We start from the raw sequence: 17,192 nt of genomic DNA on the forward strand, positions 1-17,192 counted from the left end.
ATTCCCTTGGTAGCCATGGAATGCCAGGGGTGGTCAGGAAGAGTGGGAATCACCTCCATGGAGATGCCCCCTCCCTCCCCTCAGCACACCCCATTACTTTCTCCACCAGTGCTTTTTTGAAATGCAAGTCTAACCCGATAAAAGGCCTCCTGTGCATTTGTCCAAGCTGGGGCCCTGACTCCCAGGTAGGCTGATGCCTCCACTCAGACAATCCCATAAACTCACTGAGCATCAGAGCTAGAATACTCTCATCTTTCCTGTGGAGAAACTGAGCCTCAGAGTGGTAAGAAGACTTGCTCAAGGTTTCTCCACAAGGGAGGGATTGAGGCAGGACTAGAAACCTGGATTCTTTACAGCAATAATCCACTGCTCTTACCACTACAGATTCCCCTGGTGAGAGATGGTAATGATGGCAATGACAATGCTGGCATAGGGACAAATGACATTCACAGGGCCACACCCCGTATTCCTTCTAGACTCCATCAGTATAACCTCAAAAAGTACTGGACTGCCCTGGAGAGTTCCAGGGGAGCTGTGTGTGATTAGACTTACTCTAAACCCCAGAACTCACAACACAAATGAGTGTTTTGACCTTGGTAGGCAAGGCGCTGCTATTCTGCCATTGCCTAATACGTCATTAAAACTTCTCTTGCTGCCTCAGTCTTACTGTCCCATCTCATTTTGGATACAAAAAGGCTTTCCCTCTCAATTCACCAGGCATGCCTAGAAACGATGTATAGCTACCCCTAGAAAAAGTAATTCACTCTCAAGGGACAATGATTCACAACTATTTATGATATTCAGATATATGAATTGTCTAATTTTGAAAGTAATTCCCAAAGACAGAGCCAAGAAAGAGAAAAAGGTCCTAGCATGTTATTTGCCATCTACTATCCATATGTGCATCAAATTCTTTGACACAGTAGCAGAATATGTGAAATGCATTCGCAGCTCCTCCCTATAATAGACGGGGTTTGAAGGGGTCAGTATTCATTTGGATGAATTACTTCTTGTGTATGTGTTAACAATAAGTGCCTCTTTCAAGTCATATCAGTTACCCGAGTATACCTTAGGCAGAAAATCTCCATGGGTCAGGTGTCCCCAAGAAGGGCAGAAGCCCCCATTCTGGAGGACAGGGGAGGCTGTGTAATCTTGCTTCTAATTTGGCCTAGGAAACTTGTGTCCCTGTGTAAACATTTCATTAAAACACTATTGTCCTACTAAAATAACATTTTAAAGGCAATACCTTCAAAAAAAGTACATGAATCTTTGAAACCAGAGTGGGCAACTAGATTCCATTCCTGTTTTTCCCTACTTGATAGACATAGAGAAAATGTCCTTTGAGGAACTCTGCTGTAAGTATCCAAAGGTGGCCATAGAGAAGATCAGTGATGACTACAAAATATATTGTGAAAAATCACCTCAAATAGGTAAGTGTTTAAACTCAGGGATAGATTTGAGACAACCAGGTAAGAGAGAATCTCCAAACTCAAGAGGCATAAGCCAAAAGAAGAATGGTCAGCAGAGAATGATCTTGTTTATATTTTCTCCTACAAAGCCAAAGAAGGGCATCATGAAAATCAGATGCAATTATAAATGAAGGAGGATGAGGATGAAATCGTTAATTCCTACCTTCTTACCTACTCATCACTCTGGGGTTTTAAATAATGCAGATTTGTCTTCTGCCAAGATTCCTGGAGTCAGAGATTTGTGGAAGGAGGTTTGTTGGGGCGTGTCTTAGAAATAACAGCCATAGGGAGTGAGGAAAGCAGAACTGGGCAGTTGTAGATGCTGAACTGTGAGGTAGTTATGATAAATGTCAGCAGATCCTATAGGAAGCTGTAAAGCTGGGATGGGCCTTCAGAGTTGTCCCTCACTGAGGCAAGAAACTTTTGTATCTTCTCATTGACTCAAATGTGGCTGCCTTTGGGAGGACATAACCTCAGGCTGGGCAGTGCCCTTTGGCCAAGACCACTTCCAGAGGGGACCTGAGCTGTGAGTGTCAGCAGCCAATGACTCCAGGCAGCTGGGGGAATGAGTGCTTTGCTCCTAAAGAAAGGAGCTAAGCCATGCCTGCAGAACTCAGTACTGTCCACTTGGTTTGTAAGGAAATTTTACCCATCTTGGAACAGTTCTTCCAGGAGTCTGATTGGTTTCTTTTCCTAGGCAACTTATACAAGAAAGGCTGACAAACTTTACTACAGCTTGTCTGGAGATCACAACAAATACTTCTCCCTGCTTTGCTACCCATGATAGATTCCTTTTATGCTCAGCTAGTGGCTCTGCTGGTCTTGAGGGGCTAACTTGGCAAGATAACATAGACTTTCATCCCTGAGAACATGAGCCCCTGGTTATCATGACTTCTCAGGCTGTGACTGCTCACTTGTTAATTTATCATTAAAATTGGACAAGGGAATACTAAGAGTGCCAAATGAAAGTTCCCCTGCCACTGCTGCATAACTGATGACCCTAATGATTATAGTCAATTGCCCTGTCAGTGTGGTGACTCCTTTGCTTGTCTGCTAGCCTCTTGGCATAAGAAACTTGAAGTGATTGAGCTCCTACTGTGTCCCTAGTAGAAGCATTCCCACTCTGGGAACCAGGACCTCTAGGCTGGTTCTGTCCTACATAGGAGCCACTAGCCCCATGTGGCCATTGAGCTCTTCGTGTGTAGCTGGTACCAATAAGTTAAATAAAATATATGACTAAAATTAATTTCACTCTTTTCCTTTTAACTTTTTAATTTGACTACTAGAAATTTTTAACTTGTATACATGGTGCACATTATATTTCTATTGGACAGTGCTGGTCTAGACCCACAGAACCTAAAGTTGTAAGGATTAAAATTTTCCCTCAGTAAATCACTGATTCTGATGGTAAATGGATCTCTTCTACTTTCATCCCTTGATTCTCATATTCAATATTCAACTTACTGGGGCCACAGCACCATATAATGTTCTTTATTTTATCCTGGAGGACGTGTCCCAAGGTATCATCTCCAAGCTGGTTTCACAGCAAGACCTTCAAAAAAAAGGTTGTTACTCTACCAGGCTAGCAGCTCTCACAGGTGACAAAACTAGTGGACCCCATTACCATATGCCCATTGCCAACTCCCTTTACTGTAAGTGTATCCCTTGATCAAAGGCAATGTTATGTGGGATCCTATTCAGGAGATCAAACACTTGTAAGCCCCCAAACATCAATGCTGACTGAAGCCTTGAAGTTAGAAATACATGTCAGTTCCAGTCCAGATGAAGAGTTGCCCCCTCTGGCATAAAAATGTCCAGTGTCATCAACTTGTTACCAAGTGGGTAGTTGGATTTCTACAAGGGATGTTGAAATATGTGAGTTCAGCATTTGTCTTTGTTGCTGGCAAGTTGAACATTTGGCTGCATTGGTAGCTAAGTCAGCCTTGGTGAATGTGGGGCTCGTGCTACTGGGTCCATACGCAGCCTCCAACCCTGCAACCTACATGCTCTGTTCATGAGCTCATTGTGCCAGTGCTAGGGTGGATTATGACAGAGACTTGATGATATCAACTGGCTAAGTCACTCTGTCTTCTTGGCTGTTTGGTGCCTCCTTGATAGTGGTTGTTTATTGATGGGCTTTACAATACAATACAAGATCTTCATACTTCAAATACATATATATTCAGAGTATCTATTTCTTCTTATATGAAAAAAACAGAGCTGGAGGAATCAGGCTCCCTTAATTCAGACTGTACTACAAAGCTGCAGTAATCAATACTGTATGGTACTGGCACAAAAACAGAAATATAGATCAACAGAACAGGATAGAAAGCCCAGAGATAAATCCATGCTCATATGGTTACCTTATCTTTGATAAAGGAGGCAAGAATATACCATGGAGAAAAGACAGCCCCTTCAATAATTGGTGCTGGGAAAACTGGACCGCTATATGAAAAAGAATGAAATTAGAACACTCCCTAACACCATACACAAAAATAAACTCAAAATGAATTAAAGACCTAAATGTAAGGCCAGACACTATAAAACTCTTAGAGGAAAACATGGGAAGAACACTCTTTCACATAACTCACAGCAAGATCCCTTTTTACCGACCTCCTAGAGAAATGGAATCAAAACCAAAAATAAACAAATGGGACCTAATTCAGCTTAAAAGCTTTTGCACAGCAAAGGAAACCATAAACAAGGCAAAATGGCAACACTCAGAATGGGAGAAAATATTTGCAAACGAAGCAACTGACAAAAGATTAACCTCCAAAATATACAAGCAGCTCAATATTAAAAAAGCAAACAACCCAATCCAAAAATGGGCCAAAAATTTAAATAGACAATTCTCCAAAGAAGATATACAAATTGCCAACAAATACGTGAAAGGATGCTCAATATCACTAATCATTAGAAAAATGCAAATCAAAACTACAATGAGGTATCACCTCACACCGGTCAGAATGGACATCATCAAAAAATCTATAAACAATAAACGCTGGAAAGGGTGTGGAGAAAAGAGTATACTCTTGCACTGTTGGTGGGAATGTAAATTGATACAGCCACTATGGAGAACAGTATGGAGCTTCCTTAGAAAACTAAAAATAGAACTACCACATGACCCAACAATCCGACTACTGGGCTGATACACTCTGAGAAAACCATAATTCAAAAAGAGTCATGTACCACAATGTTCATTGCAGCACTATTTACAATAGCCAGGACATGGAAGCAACCTAAGTGTCCATCGAAAGATGAATGGATAAAGAAGATGTGGCACATATATACGATGGAATATTACTCAACCATAAAAAGAAACGAAATTGAGTTATTTGTAGTGAGGTAGATGGGCCTAGAGACGGTCATACAGAGTGAAGTAGGAAAGAGAAAAACAAATACCGTATGCTAACAAATATATATGGAATCTCAAAAAAAGAGGTTCTGATGAACCTAGGGTCAGGACAGGGATAAAGACACAGGCGTACAGAATGGACTTCAGGACATGGGGAGGGGGAAGGGTAAGCAGGGACGATGTGAGAGAGTAGCATTGACATATATATACTATCAAATTTAAAATAGATAGCTAGTGGGAAGCAGCTGCATGGCACAGAGAGATCAGCGCAGTGCTTTGTGACCACCTACAGGTGTGGGATAGGGAGGGTGGGAGGGAGACGCAAGAGGGAGGTGATATGCGGATATATGTATATGTATAGCTGATTCACTTTGTTATAGAGCAGAAACTAACACACCATTGTAAAACAATTATACTCCAATAAAGAAGTTAAAAAAAAAGACACTTGTACTTAATATGTGAATTATATCCTCTCATTTAACTTTATTCAACCCTGAACATAGGATTTTATTTAATCCTTAAAAGATAGGGATAAAAAACTCCATTTTACTAATGAGGAAGGTAAAACAGAGAAGTTAACTAACTTGTCCGGTTGGTGGAACCTGAATTCAAACTCAAGTCGTTTGATGCTCAAATCAAGTAGACTGTAGTTAAATACAAAAGCAAGAGTTAGCAGCATGCAAACCTGGAGTATCCACCATCCATGGGTTGTAAAGAGTACTGAAAAGTACCAAAAAGGAGAACTGTCTCCCTGAAAATCTTTGTTTCATAGGTTTTGTCTTACTTTCTTGCCTAAGGCAGGAGGGTAAATCTGACTCATGTAAATTCATCTTGTCCAGAAGCAGAAGTTGCAAGTAAAATACTGATCTGTAATTCTAGAGGAAAACAAAAGAGGGCGAGCATGATCCCAACCTGGAGGTAAACAAATCTTATTGCAAAGCAATGAAGATAAAGCCCCCTATTTTGGCACAGATGAACAGATAGGTTGTGTGTGTGTTTGTTTTGCTTGTAGTAAACCAAGATAAGGTTATAAATTTTATGAAAGTAGAAAAAGAGGTAAAATTAACAAGTCTTTACTTGTAAGTAATATTTATTTGTTGAGTCTCAGGATATCAAGTTCTGTGCATTATTTTGAATGAGCTAGAAGTGAAAGAAGAGTATGCAGATCCTGTCCTCGGTAAGTTTTTAAGTCTCATTAATGAACACTGTAGTCTTTGAACACCTGAAGGATCATATTGCCCTCAGAAGACCTATTGGTAATCTTGGATTTCCCATCTGCCTCGGCCATTTAACTTGAATCCTTTATTCTTCTGCTCTCTTCCTAAACTGAAAACTTCAAACTAGCTGCAGAAATGAAGTCCTTTAAACATTTCTCTCCCTTTAAGCACTTATCTTTGAAATTCGAATGGAACTAAACCAGGAAAGTATTTGCTCTACAAGTATGCTTGCACATAACATTCCAAATGTGTTTTTGAGATTTTCAAACAAATTTTGGAGAGCTGAGTCTAGGCAGATTGAGAATAAGGAACTGTAAGGCCCTAAGATGAAAAACACCCCCAGCTACCTCAGAAATGGTACAGAAGAAAATGATGGCTTTTCTTCTCTCTCTTGCATTTTTTAGAAGGAATGCTGCAGTGTGATGCTCCTATTATCAAAGAAGTCTCTCGCATGCATGATGTCAGCACAACAACATTGTTAATACTCCAGGGCTGTGTCATGAAATCTCTGGAAGAAAAGTGGTGAGTGTTGCTGGGTGAAGGCAGTTTTTCCCTGGAGCTGCTCATTGGCTTCTGAAAGCCACGTTGGTCTCTAATCCACACTCACGGTTCATTGCCAGAGCTTCCCCGCAAAAGAAAAGCCAAACTTATCCTGAACCCTCTTACCTACCTGCCTACCTGCACATACACACACACACACACACACACACACACACACACACACAAACACACGTATTTCTGTTCACCTGCCTGAGCAAGGAACACTACAGTATTGATCAGGAAGAACAGGTTGACATGAGCAAAGGTTTGGAATGGTAAGAAGTGTATTCTTGAGTATTGCACTATTCCCCAAATCCCCCTTCCTCTAAAAGCTGCGATACGTTTGCCTGGACTGTTACCTTTTATGTGCCAGGTTTTTGCCTTCTTTGATAGTCTTGCTCTTCTGCTGGCAGGTTTAAAGATTACCAAGATCTCTTTCCACCTCATCCTCCAGAGAAGGAAACTGAAATACCACTAGCTTTACCCAGGAAGCCCTCAAAGACAGCAACTTACCTGCAGGTCAGTGAGAAAGTTGGTGAAGACAAGACTTTGGAGAAAAGGAAACCACTGCCTAGGCATTGTCGACTACACAAGAGTTTCACCGTTAGCTTATTTATTCACTAAAACAACTACTCTTTGGGATAGGTTTTCAAATCCCCATTTACAAAGGAGGAATCTGAGGCTCAGAGAAATTGTTACAGTGAGAATTTAAGGAAATCCCTGTCTTCACTATCTGTGATTAGAACTAATTGAGTGATAGGCACAGGGGCTGGTCACATGGAGATCAAAATGTCAGGGTTTTTTTACTGCTGAAAACTAGTTTGGAGGACATGGATTGGCTGTGAAGCCAGGTAGGTTTGATAATCCTCTTTGCACCCTTACTTACTTACATGTCCAGTCACTGACATAGAGGAACAATTAGGCCTCCACCTACCTGGGTGAACCCCTTACTATATGACAAAGGGCAGACTTGAACATAGGTGTCTGCAGTCAAGCAGCTCCCAGAGAGAATGCAAAAGGCTAAAAAGAAAAGCATGCCCATTTCCTTCTTCCAAGCTCATCAATTATCTAACTCATTCTTTCTCCCATGGGAGGAGAGAAAAAGGAAAGAAAGGGGAGACAGGAATGTTATTCAGGGAAGCCTCTTCATATGATTTGAGAAAAAAAATACATGCTCCTCTTAAATAATCACTTGCTCAATGTGTTGTAGAATTGGTCATCAGAAAGATTTGAGCCCAGCTCTATCTGACTCTAAAGATAATGCTAAAGTATCTCTAAAATAATGCCTATGCCACTCACAGATACAGAGAACAAACTAATGGTTACCAGTGAGAAGAGGGAATCAGGGAGGGGCAATATAAGGGTGGGGGGAAAAGGGTTATACGATTATATGAAATCATGTGTGTGAGACATTTGAAAATTGTAAAGCATTGTAGAGTTTAAAGAATCTTTCATTCAATTAAAAAAAGAGTGAGAAAAAAAATTTTAAACCCAACAGATCCCCAAATTGTATATGTATTATAATCACAACTATCTAAAATTATATACACACTGGGTGAAATAAAAACAATTATATTAGAATAGTGAAAAAAATAATGCCTATGCCCATTGAAGCAATACCCCAGCTATGAAAACGTGCTGTTCCCTCATTTCTCCTTTTTATTTCCTCCGTATATGGATCAGCTCTATGTCAGGGTACCATGAATGATCATGTGGGACAGTAAAAAGAATATTGCACCAGCACAAGGATGCTTTGTTTTAATTTCAGGTCTTCCAGTTGCTCTTAGTTAAGAAAGTATAAAAAGGATTCAGCAGGTACTTGTGCACTTTGTGCACATAGTGATTTACATATATTGTCACTAACCTTCACCACAATCCTGAAAGCTGTTGTTTCTATTTCCTCATAGAGACATTGAGACATAGGTTAAGGAAGTTGATCCAAATTACCCAGTTAAGGTGAAGCTAGGCTCCAGACTCAAAGCTTCTGATACTAAATCCAGTGTTTTTGTGCTTTACCACTGGCTGTCTAAAGCCATGCTTACACTGATGTTCCCTCTCTATAGAATGAGACAATTGAACTAGTTGATCAACTAGATCTTTCTGGTTCTAAGTTTCAGTTTATCAAGGGGTAAATAAACTGGGGAATGATCATTGGGTATCTATTAAGAAACAGATGAAGAAACATAACATGCATATTTGTGTGTCCCTGTGTGTGTGGCGGGGGGGGGTGTATGAGTGTGTGCATGTAATTATATTTTTCTTTTATAATGCTTAGAAATGGTTTACTCATATCCTTATTTCTTCAACATTTCAAAATCTGCCTGAGCCATTATTCCCTTCCTGTGAGTCATGCTTATCTCTGCCCTCTGTTTCTTTCTGTTTTTAGCTCTCACACTCCCTCTCCCAATCATGGCATCTCAAAACTTCACTGTAGAAAGACGATGGCAGAAAGAGCATTGCTAATGGCCTGAGCCATGCCTGGGTGAAGCCAGAATCTTCCACTTACCAGCCCCTTATTCTGGGGAAGATTATACAAGTTCTTTGACCTGAGTTTCCTCACCTTTAAATTGGAGCTAAAACATTCTTTTAAAGGAGATGTGGTGAGGATTAAATGTAATGAATGTCAAGTTTCTGGCACATAATAGACTCTCAGTGAACAGCAAGCTATGTTAATGAATATGTGATACTCCTTTCTCTTTCCCCAAAAGAGAGCCTGGCTAAAGATGATCAGCTTTATCAAGAGCTTTTGTAAGTATCGCAGATTTATGTCTAATCCCCATAAGTGCCGAGAATTTGAAGACTATCTTTACCATGAAGCACACAATAACAAGGAAAGTAAGTCACTTCTCTATTTACTCCTCTTCCCTGTTGATATTTTAGCTACAGGGGTTAACCCAGGTAAGAAGCTGCAGAGCTTACTGCTTTGTGTCATGCTGTTAAGGAACCAAACCTGGGCCCTCTCACCTACCTGCAGTACAGCCAGTCTACTGACACTGGGTTGTGGTGAAGGAAAGTACAGCCTTTATTGCAAGGCATCCAACACAGAGCAAGCAAGGAGAATGGGCAGCTCATGCTCAAAAGACCTGAACTCCCATTGGCTTTCAGGGAAGGATTTTTAAAGACAAGGTGAGGGAGAGGGTCGCAGGCTACCTGATCAGCTAGGGGATATTCTGATTGGTTGGTGATGAGGTAATTGGAGTCAACATCATCAACCTTCTGGTTCCAATTGGTCTGGGGTCTACGTGCTGGTGGGCAGCATGCAGTTAACTTCTTTCACCTGGTGGGGGTTTTAGCATCTGTAAAACAACTCAAGGATATGGCTCAGAGTATTATCTATAGCCCTTGAAGAGGAACTGAAGGTCCTTGACTTTGTTGTATGGATAAACTACTATTATTTTTTCTTGCTTGACTCTTTTCCTTTGTTTCTGCATTTTCTCACTTCTCTGATTAAATTTTTTCTTTGGAACTCAGGGAAGGCCTAGGAGCCTAAAGCTTCTGTCCCTAGGAAGGCCTCGCAGGGTTCTGTTTGGTTTCAATGTTTGTGTTAGCCTGGGGTCTAGGCTAACAAGAACTCCAGGTCCTGGGAGCAAAGCCACGCCCAGTCCCACCTAGAGAGGATGTGAGCACAGTGCATTCTGTTCAAGGAGCCAGAAAAGGTAGGTAATGACTAGTCTCAAGCACTTTGAGATCTCACATTTTACAAAACTACTTCCTTATGTTGTTTGTCCATAGTATAGATTTATTCAACTACTTAATTAATTCATTCATTTGTTCATTCAACGTACTTTTTGAGAATCCACTGTGTGCCAGGCACTTTGCCAGGTGCTGGAGATACAGTAATGAATATGCAGCATATGATCTGCCCTCATGGCACCTACATTTTTGAGGGCAAGACAGAAAATGGAGTCACAGATGTTAGAACCAAATTGCCTGGATGTGAATCTGTCAGTTTCTAACTGGAGGATCCTGCATAAGTGACTTTGTGCCTCATCTGTAGAATGGAAATAATAATTGTGCCTATCACATAGGGTTATTGTGAGAATTAAGTGTGTTAATACAAGTAAAGCATCTTAGAACTGTTCTTGGCAATAATAAGTGTTATAAAAGGGTTAGCCAGTATTCTTGCTATTTTTATAGAATTGTGATGAGTGATCCCAGTGATAACTGCAGAGAAACCCTAATTAGTTAAGGAATAGGATAAGGAAAGACTTCTTCCAGAAAATGACATCAAGTTGAGTTTTCAGAAATGAGAAAGTTAGTTAGGCAAAATAGGAGGGGAACAACTTCTAGGTCTGTATAGAATCCTAAAATAAGAAAGAGGATGGTGCAGTTTAGGAACTGCAATCAGGCAAGTTGGACTAGAGGTTAATAAGATGGGGAAAATGCCTGAGATAAGCCTGGAGGGATTGATAGTAACAAATCTCCTCTCCCTTGATGACTTTTGAGTTGTTCCAACTCTCACTTTAACAAACAAAATTTTTTGTATGTAATTTTTATGAATTGCTTCACAACCAAACATTTAGGATTTAATAAGAGTTCTTTTGTTTCTTCTTTTAAATAAAATCAGTTCAAACCTTTATGCTCCAGAATGGTGGGAAGTCCAATTTTACCCTCCTTTGACTTCCCACATCCCCAGCATTGCATGAGAGCCAACAACAAAGGTACTACTGCAGCTCAATGGGAGGTCTACTTGACCAGTGGTCTTCTTTCTATTACTATAATTTAGCTTTTCCCAGGATTGTCATGTCCTTCAATTAATTGACCCATTTATCATCATGAAAGGATCTTCTTTGTCCTTGCGTAGTATTCTTTTATCTGAAATGTACTTTGTCTGATATTGAAATAGTCACTCCAGCTCTGTTTTTGTTAGTGTTAGCATAAATACTCTTTCCATTCCTTTAATTATAACCTATTTTTAAATAGGTTCATTCCTTTTCTTATAACATCATACCTTGTTCCTTTAAGAATGAGGAAGAGAGTGGGCCCATTGCTAAGGAGGTGACTCATGCTTTAGGACTGTTGGTGTCTTCCAGAGGTTCCCAGAACCTGGGGCCTATCCAGCAACACATTTCGAAAGAACAGGTAAGCGAAGATTCTGGAAACAAATAAGTCTTTATTGGGGACTTCCTTTGTGGCGCAGTGGTTGAGAATCAGCCTGCCAATGCAGGGGACACGGTTTCAAGCCCTGGTCCGGGAGGATCCCACATGCCGCAGAGCAGCTAATAAGCCCATGCACCACAACTACTGAGCCTGCGCTCTAAAGCCCATGAGCCACAACTACTGAAGCCTGCGCACCTAGAGCCCATGCTCCACAACAAGAGAAGCCACCGCTTTGAGAAGCCCACTCACTGCAACAAAGAGTAACCCTCGCTCGCCGCAACTAGAGAAAGGCTGCTCACAGCAACGAAAACCCAATGCAGCCAAAAATAAATAAATAAATAAATATCCTTCTTTTAAAAATTAAATTAAAAAAATAAGCCTTTATTCAGCATCACCTATGCTACATATTTGGTGCATACACAGGAAATTATGTAACTTGAATATGACAAAGTCCTTACCCCTTAGAAGACTACACTTGAGGTGGTAAGGAAAAACCTCCCCAGAGAAAATGATTTCAGAAATAGAACAAAGCAAAATATGTCTACGTGCCTATCACATAGGGTTGAGCTATATGAGCAGATTAACACGGCAGGTATAGTATAAGTGCCTAGGAGTTCCAGAACAAGGGAGTCAGTAAGAGTTCTTGAAGAAGGCCTCCTTGGAGGTGCTCAATGGGGTCAGGATGAAGGTGGGTTTTATGCTGGGTACCCAAAAACATGGCAAAAATGTGATTGTGGGATGGCTTTCTGTGAGATGCAAGGCAGTAAAATTTGCAAAGACCCAAGGAGAGGATCTAATAAATTATATGTGCAGTGGTAGTGGTGGTGAAATAGGTAAGCTCTGACAGGAATAGGAGCAATAAAATAGGAAGTTGGAGAGATATAGAGAATTTAAATTCTATAAAAATTTAAAATCTGAAAACTTGAAATGTTACAATAGTAAAGCATTAATAAAGTTTCACTTTATTAATCTGAATCTGAAATGAAGCCAATCCTTAAAAACTGTTGGGGAGGAGCAGGTGGGGAGGAGGGTTGGCAAAAGAGTGTAATTTCAACCAGTTTAAATTAATTATAAGTTCTGTTGATGCTACTTCCACATGGTGGTGCCACTTTGCTGAGCAAACAGAAATACCCACTATTCTTTGTCAGGATGAGACTTGAATGATTCCAGTTTGGAGTTGTGAGAAATCAGTATTCTGTCAGATAAAAGGCAATCACTTGTTCCTGGAGAAGCATCTGGTGACGAAATGCCTGCTGGACTCTCCACTCTCCCCTTCAGAGGCCCCCCTTCTATTGCATTCTCTCCCCCACCATAGCGCTCCTTGCACACTTGCCTATCCCCCTGATCCTCTTAACCCCCTCCCCCGACCCCAGCAATCCCATTAGCATCCCCTTCTTGTCTCCTCAGCGGTCAGAGGTTCGGGGACAGGAGATGTGCCAGCAGAGGGAGACCAGCTGCTCGCCTTCACAGCCGTTAACTTTACTGGGGACCAAGGAGGGCACAATGCACATGTCTGAGAGAACCCACAAGGACACAGATGGGGTGGACAGGGAACCAGGCATTCCACGCCCTGTCTCAGGGTGAGCTCTTTGAAAGGAGAGCCTGGTCATCTTTCTCTGCCTGCTCCACTTCCTGCAGCAATTTGTAGAGGGGTCCCGCGGTGCTCGTGTAACATGGAGCTTCTCTGGACCCCGTCAGCTTCCAGCTGGGACGGTAACAACAATGCCAAAAGTAAGAGACGCCGTAGATTCCCAACAGGCACAAAGCATTGATCATCACATGCCAGCAGAAGAAGGTGGTGACAAACATGATGTCATTGATGTCATCGTCCTGCCACGGGTAGCCAGTGACTGGTTTGTACAGAATGAAGCCAGCCTGTACCAGCCAGGAGCCCATGATCTGAAACAGAAAGGTCTCAATCACCGAGAGTTGAAATGTGTCAGGAGCCCACAGCTGTACGGTCAACACCAGCATCAGCAGCAACACCACCAAGATGAGCAGAGAGTGAACCTGTAGCTCCACTCCTGCTGAGTCCTGAACATGTGACACCAACAACAGCAGGAGCACATAGAAAGTCAGCACCAGGGTCCCTTTTTCTAGGGACACACAGCGCTGAGGCAGCAAGTTCTTGCTCATGACCTCTACACAGCCATTGAGGGTGAGAAGGATGAACATGGTGAGGTGCTGCCACTCTTTGCCGTACATAAATCTCGGTGGCAGCTCCCTGTTCATCAGTATCAGCCCTCTCTTCACGCAGCTGATCTCGTACACTATCAAGCCAGAGCCAGCCAGCGTCTTCAGCAAACCACCGTAGGACATTTTCCACAGCCTGGCCCATCTCCCCTTATTCCTGGGAGGGGATGAAGGATACAGGAAAGAGTCACTGAATATCACAGCTTTGGAGACCACTACCGCTTGATACAGTCCATATGAGAGTAGAAACAGCCCTGGGTACACGTGACCGATAAAGGTTCCCATTGAACTAGAAATCCCTCTAAGGAAGGTGAGAAGAGTAAAACCAAAGCACGTCCACACCTTCTGGGGCCACTTGAAGATCTGGACTTTGGAAAGAATTGCATTCCACCAACTTTTATCATTTCGCCCCACCCACTGCTCCCCCACAGAGAGGAAGTGCTTCTTGAAACAAGCCTACGACCTTGGTGGTGTAAAGCCTCATTGTTCCATTCCATTCTGGGACATTGGGAACTAACTGGCTTCTGCCAAAGAAGAAAGCTGGTGAATGTGCCTTTAGCGGCTCCCGTCTAGGGCCCTTGGGGCACTTCTGGTCATATTTGTCCCTTTCTCCTATGGCTTCCTTCCCCTGGTACTGCCCATCACTCAGAGAAGGATACAGAAGCATGGGATGGGGTTAGGTGTTGCCATGGTCTCCAGAGGAAGCCTGGGCACTCACAAATCCTCGCGTTTCCTTTGGTATCTCTCAGATATAACTTTGAACCAATTGCAATGCTTTCCTCCTGGACACAAATATTTAAAAACATTTGTATATATGAGCATGTTTCACACGTCTGGCTTTTCTACTCTTCTTTTATAGACACGTTTTGAGGATCACCAAGAAAGCTCCCTTCCTCCCCTCCCCTTATCGCTTTACCTCCCCACCTTTGGCTCCCTACTTCAACATCCCTACTGGCCAGTAAATGGATCGGAAAAGCTACTTTTTGAAACTGATTTTAGGGACAGTGGGTGTTTTATACTGTGTCAACCTAACTAAGCTTGAGCCATGTTTCCTAGAGTTACCTTCGCTATATGGTTCCAGATTGAGTTGGCTGTAAGAGAAGTTTACATGAGAATCTGAAGATAGAAGTGAAGCATCAACGTAAGACACTCTGAAGACGTAGGGTACCGGGCACCACTGCAGTTCACGCATTCAGTTACTGATCTGCTGGCTCACCTACTTGGCATGGGCAGCCAGGCCTACAAGCTTCCTCGGCTTCTCTTTGTGCAAAGGGCACCAGCTGCTTCTGCAGGCCACCTGCCACTGAAGTATGAGGTGATGAGAGGAAGACAGAGGCTTCAGCCTATCTTCATAAGCTGCAGTTTGTCCTTGCTCTTCCCCAACTTCGTGTAATATACTTCTTCCTGACTGCTGCCACATTGAGCTGAAATGACCTCCACCCTATCATACAGAGAGGCAAGAGTCCTCCAAAGACTTCTTCACTACAAATGTATAAGGTCTAATATCCTTGAGAAATCCATATTCCCCTGATCTATCCCTGATACAAGGGATTAAGGTGTAATCCCTAAAATGTACATACTGTTGAGAGGAGTGACTCCAGTGAGCTAGTGTTGGCCATTTGGATTTTAACATGAATTAGCCCATCAGCTTCATTTATCTATGACTCCACTAGTGTCTAATGCACCTCAGAAGACAGAGTCCTACGTATTGGGTAATAGCCAGCTGAGTATAAGGCAGAGAGGATGATGAAGAACAAAGTACAGATAATGTGAAGCTCACAAACGTCCTGGGTTTACTGTGGGAGGTACATGGAATAGGAATTTCTCTGGGGGTGATAATAATGCTGAGGGGAGAAGTTCACTGCTCACCGTGAATGGTACTGACATCACAGTCTTCTGTGTAATCATCTGTCCTTACAGTACAAGTAATGCTGTGGAGCAGAGAGGCAGCACCTGTAGGCTGACAGTGCCCCTAGTGAAGAGGAGGAGAACTTACACACAGGTCACAGCACTGCCTCTGAGACCTCACTCCTACCCAACTACCTACACTTCCGCAAGTCTGCTTAATTCCAGAGAAAGTTAAATCTCTTTCTGCCCTTGAGGATGACAGTAATTCAGATTTCTTCTTGCTGTTGAGAGGTTTGGTGGGGCAAGGGATTTGAGTGTGAAGGGAAATTAGAAAAACAAAGCTTAATTCAGCTTTCTGAGGGAATTTTCTAATTTAAAATGTTTACGTTAGGTATTTTTTATTCAATTAATGTATAGTCACTGTGGAAAAATCAGATAAAATACACTAGCAAAAAGAAGAACATTACAAATCATCTGTAATTCCATAATCTGGAGGTGACCACAGTTACCACTGAGATATAGAAACACAGTTCTAAGAAGACAGCATGAAGAAGTGAAAAATGCATCAACTAGAAGTCAGAAATCTGGGTTCTTACTCCTGCTCTCTCTTGATTTGCTGCATGTCATACACCCCATCTGAAAAAACAGTGTGTTGAACTTAATTTCCTATTAAAGTGAAAGTAAAAGGGCATGATATGGTTGCACAGAAATAAGCATGTTTATCTTCTGTCTCCTTCTCCCTTTTGGTGAATTATCAAAATACTGGGAGAGCTTTGTAGGGCTCAATGCTCAGAGGGAGGAGATTCAAAGGGAGAATCCGAGTGACACTTCTGAAGTAAGTCAGGAGGAGACAACGCGAGGGATTCTCTTGGATTCTTGGTTTTGCTGCAGGAGAAGCACAGGGTCCATCGTTCCTCTACATATCAGCAGGGCAGGGACAGGAAGCATGTGGTCTACAAGCCTCAAGAGGAGCTGCATTTGGTACTCTTAATGTTCCTTCTAGTACTTTGAGGCTGTGGTCCTGGTGAGGTGGGGGCAACAGAGCTTCCTCTAGCTCCAACCCTCCTCTGCCCAGTTGTTCCTGGCAGCTGTGAGTCAGTGGTCAGAAGAGGAGAGAGAACAGCAGCACTGACCCAATAGCAATGTGAGGTTGAAAGTGGCATGTATGAGGACAAGGAGCCCAACTTAAGGTCCCGTCTGGGTTGCTCAGGCCCCACCTTGGCCAGGCACCAGGGCTGCATGTTGTTCATTGAAACGTGAACATCCTGACCAAGACTTTGAAGTTAGGAATCGCCCATCCCAAACCAGACACTCACTGCCCACAAGTAGCCAAGAAGGAAGCGAAAGGTGGTGAATGATTAGCAGAGCTGGCAGACAGCTCCAGAGTCTGTGGACACCAAGTACCTGGAAAGAGTTTCATGAGGCAAACTCAGCTTGACCACAGGAGCCCACGGAGGTCCTTCATGGCCT

General features: G+C 42.4%; 1 protein-coding gene across 1 annotated transcript; it reads right to left on the reverse strand.

The window, feature by feature from the left end:
* Window positions 1-11,674: 11,674 nt before the first annotated feature.
* On the reverse strand, window positions 11,675-16,939 carry LOC309631285 (transmembrane epididymal protein 1A-like). The gene has a single exon (XM_082397506.1). The coding sequence runs from the start codon at window positions 14,157-14,159 to the stop codon at window positions 13,257-13,259; it is 903 nt and encodes a 300-aa protein (XP_082253632.1). The 5' UTR covers window positions 14,160-16,939; the 3' UTR covers window positions 11,675-13,256.
* Window positions 16,940-17,192: the final 253 nt, after the last annotated feature.

The sequence above is a fragment of the Balaenoptera borealis genome (assembly GCF_965194805.1).
Source record: "Balaenoptera borealis genome assembly, chromosome: 1".
NCBI classification, from domain to species: Eukaryota; Metazoa; Chordata; class Mammalia; order Artiodactyla; family Balaenopteridae; genus Balaenoptera; species Balaenoptera borealis.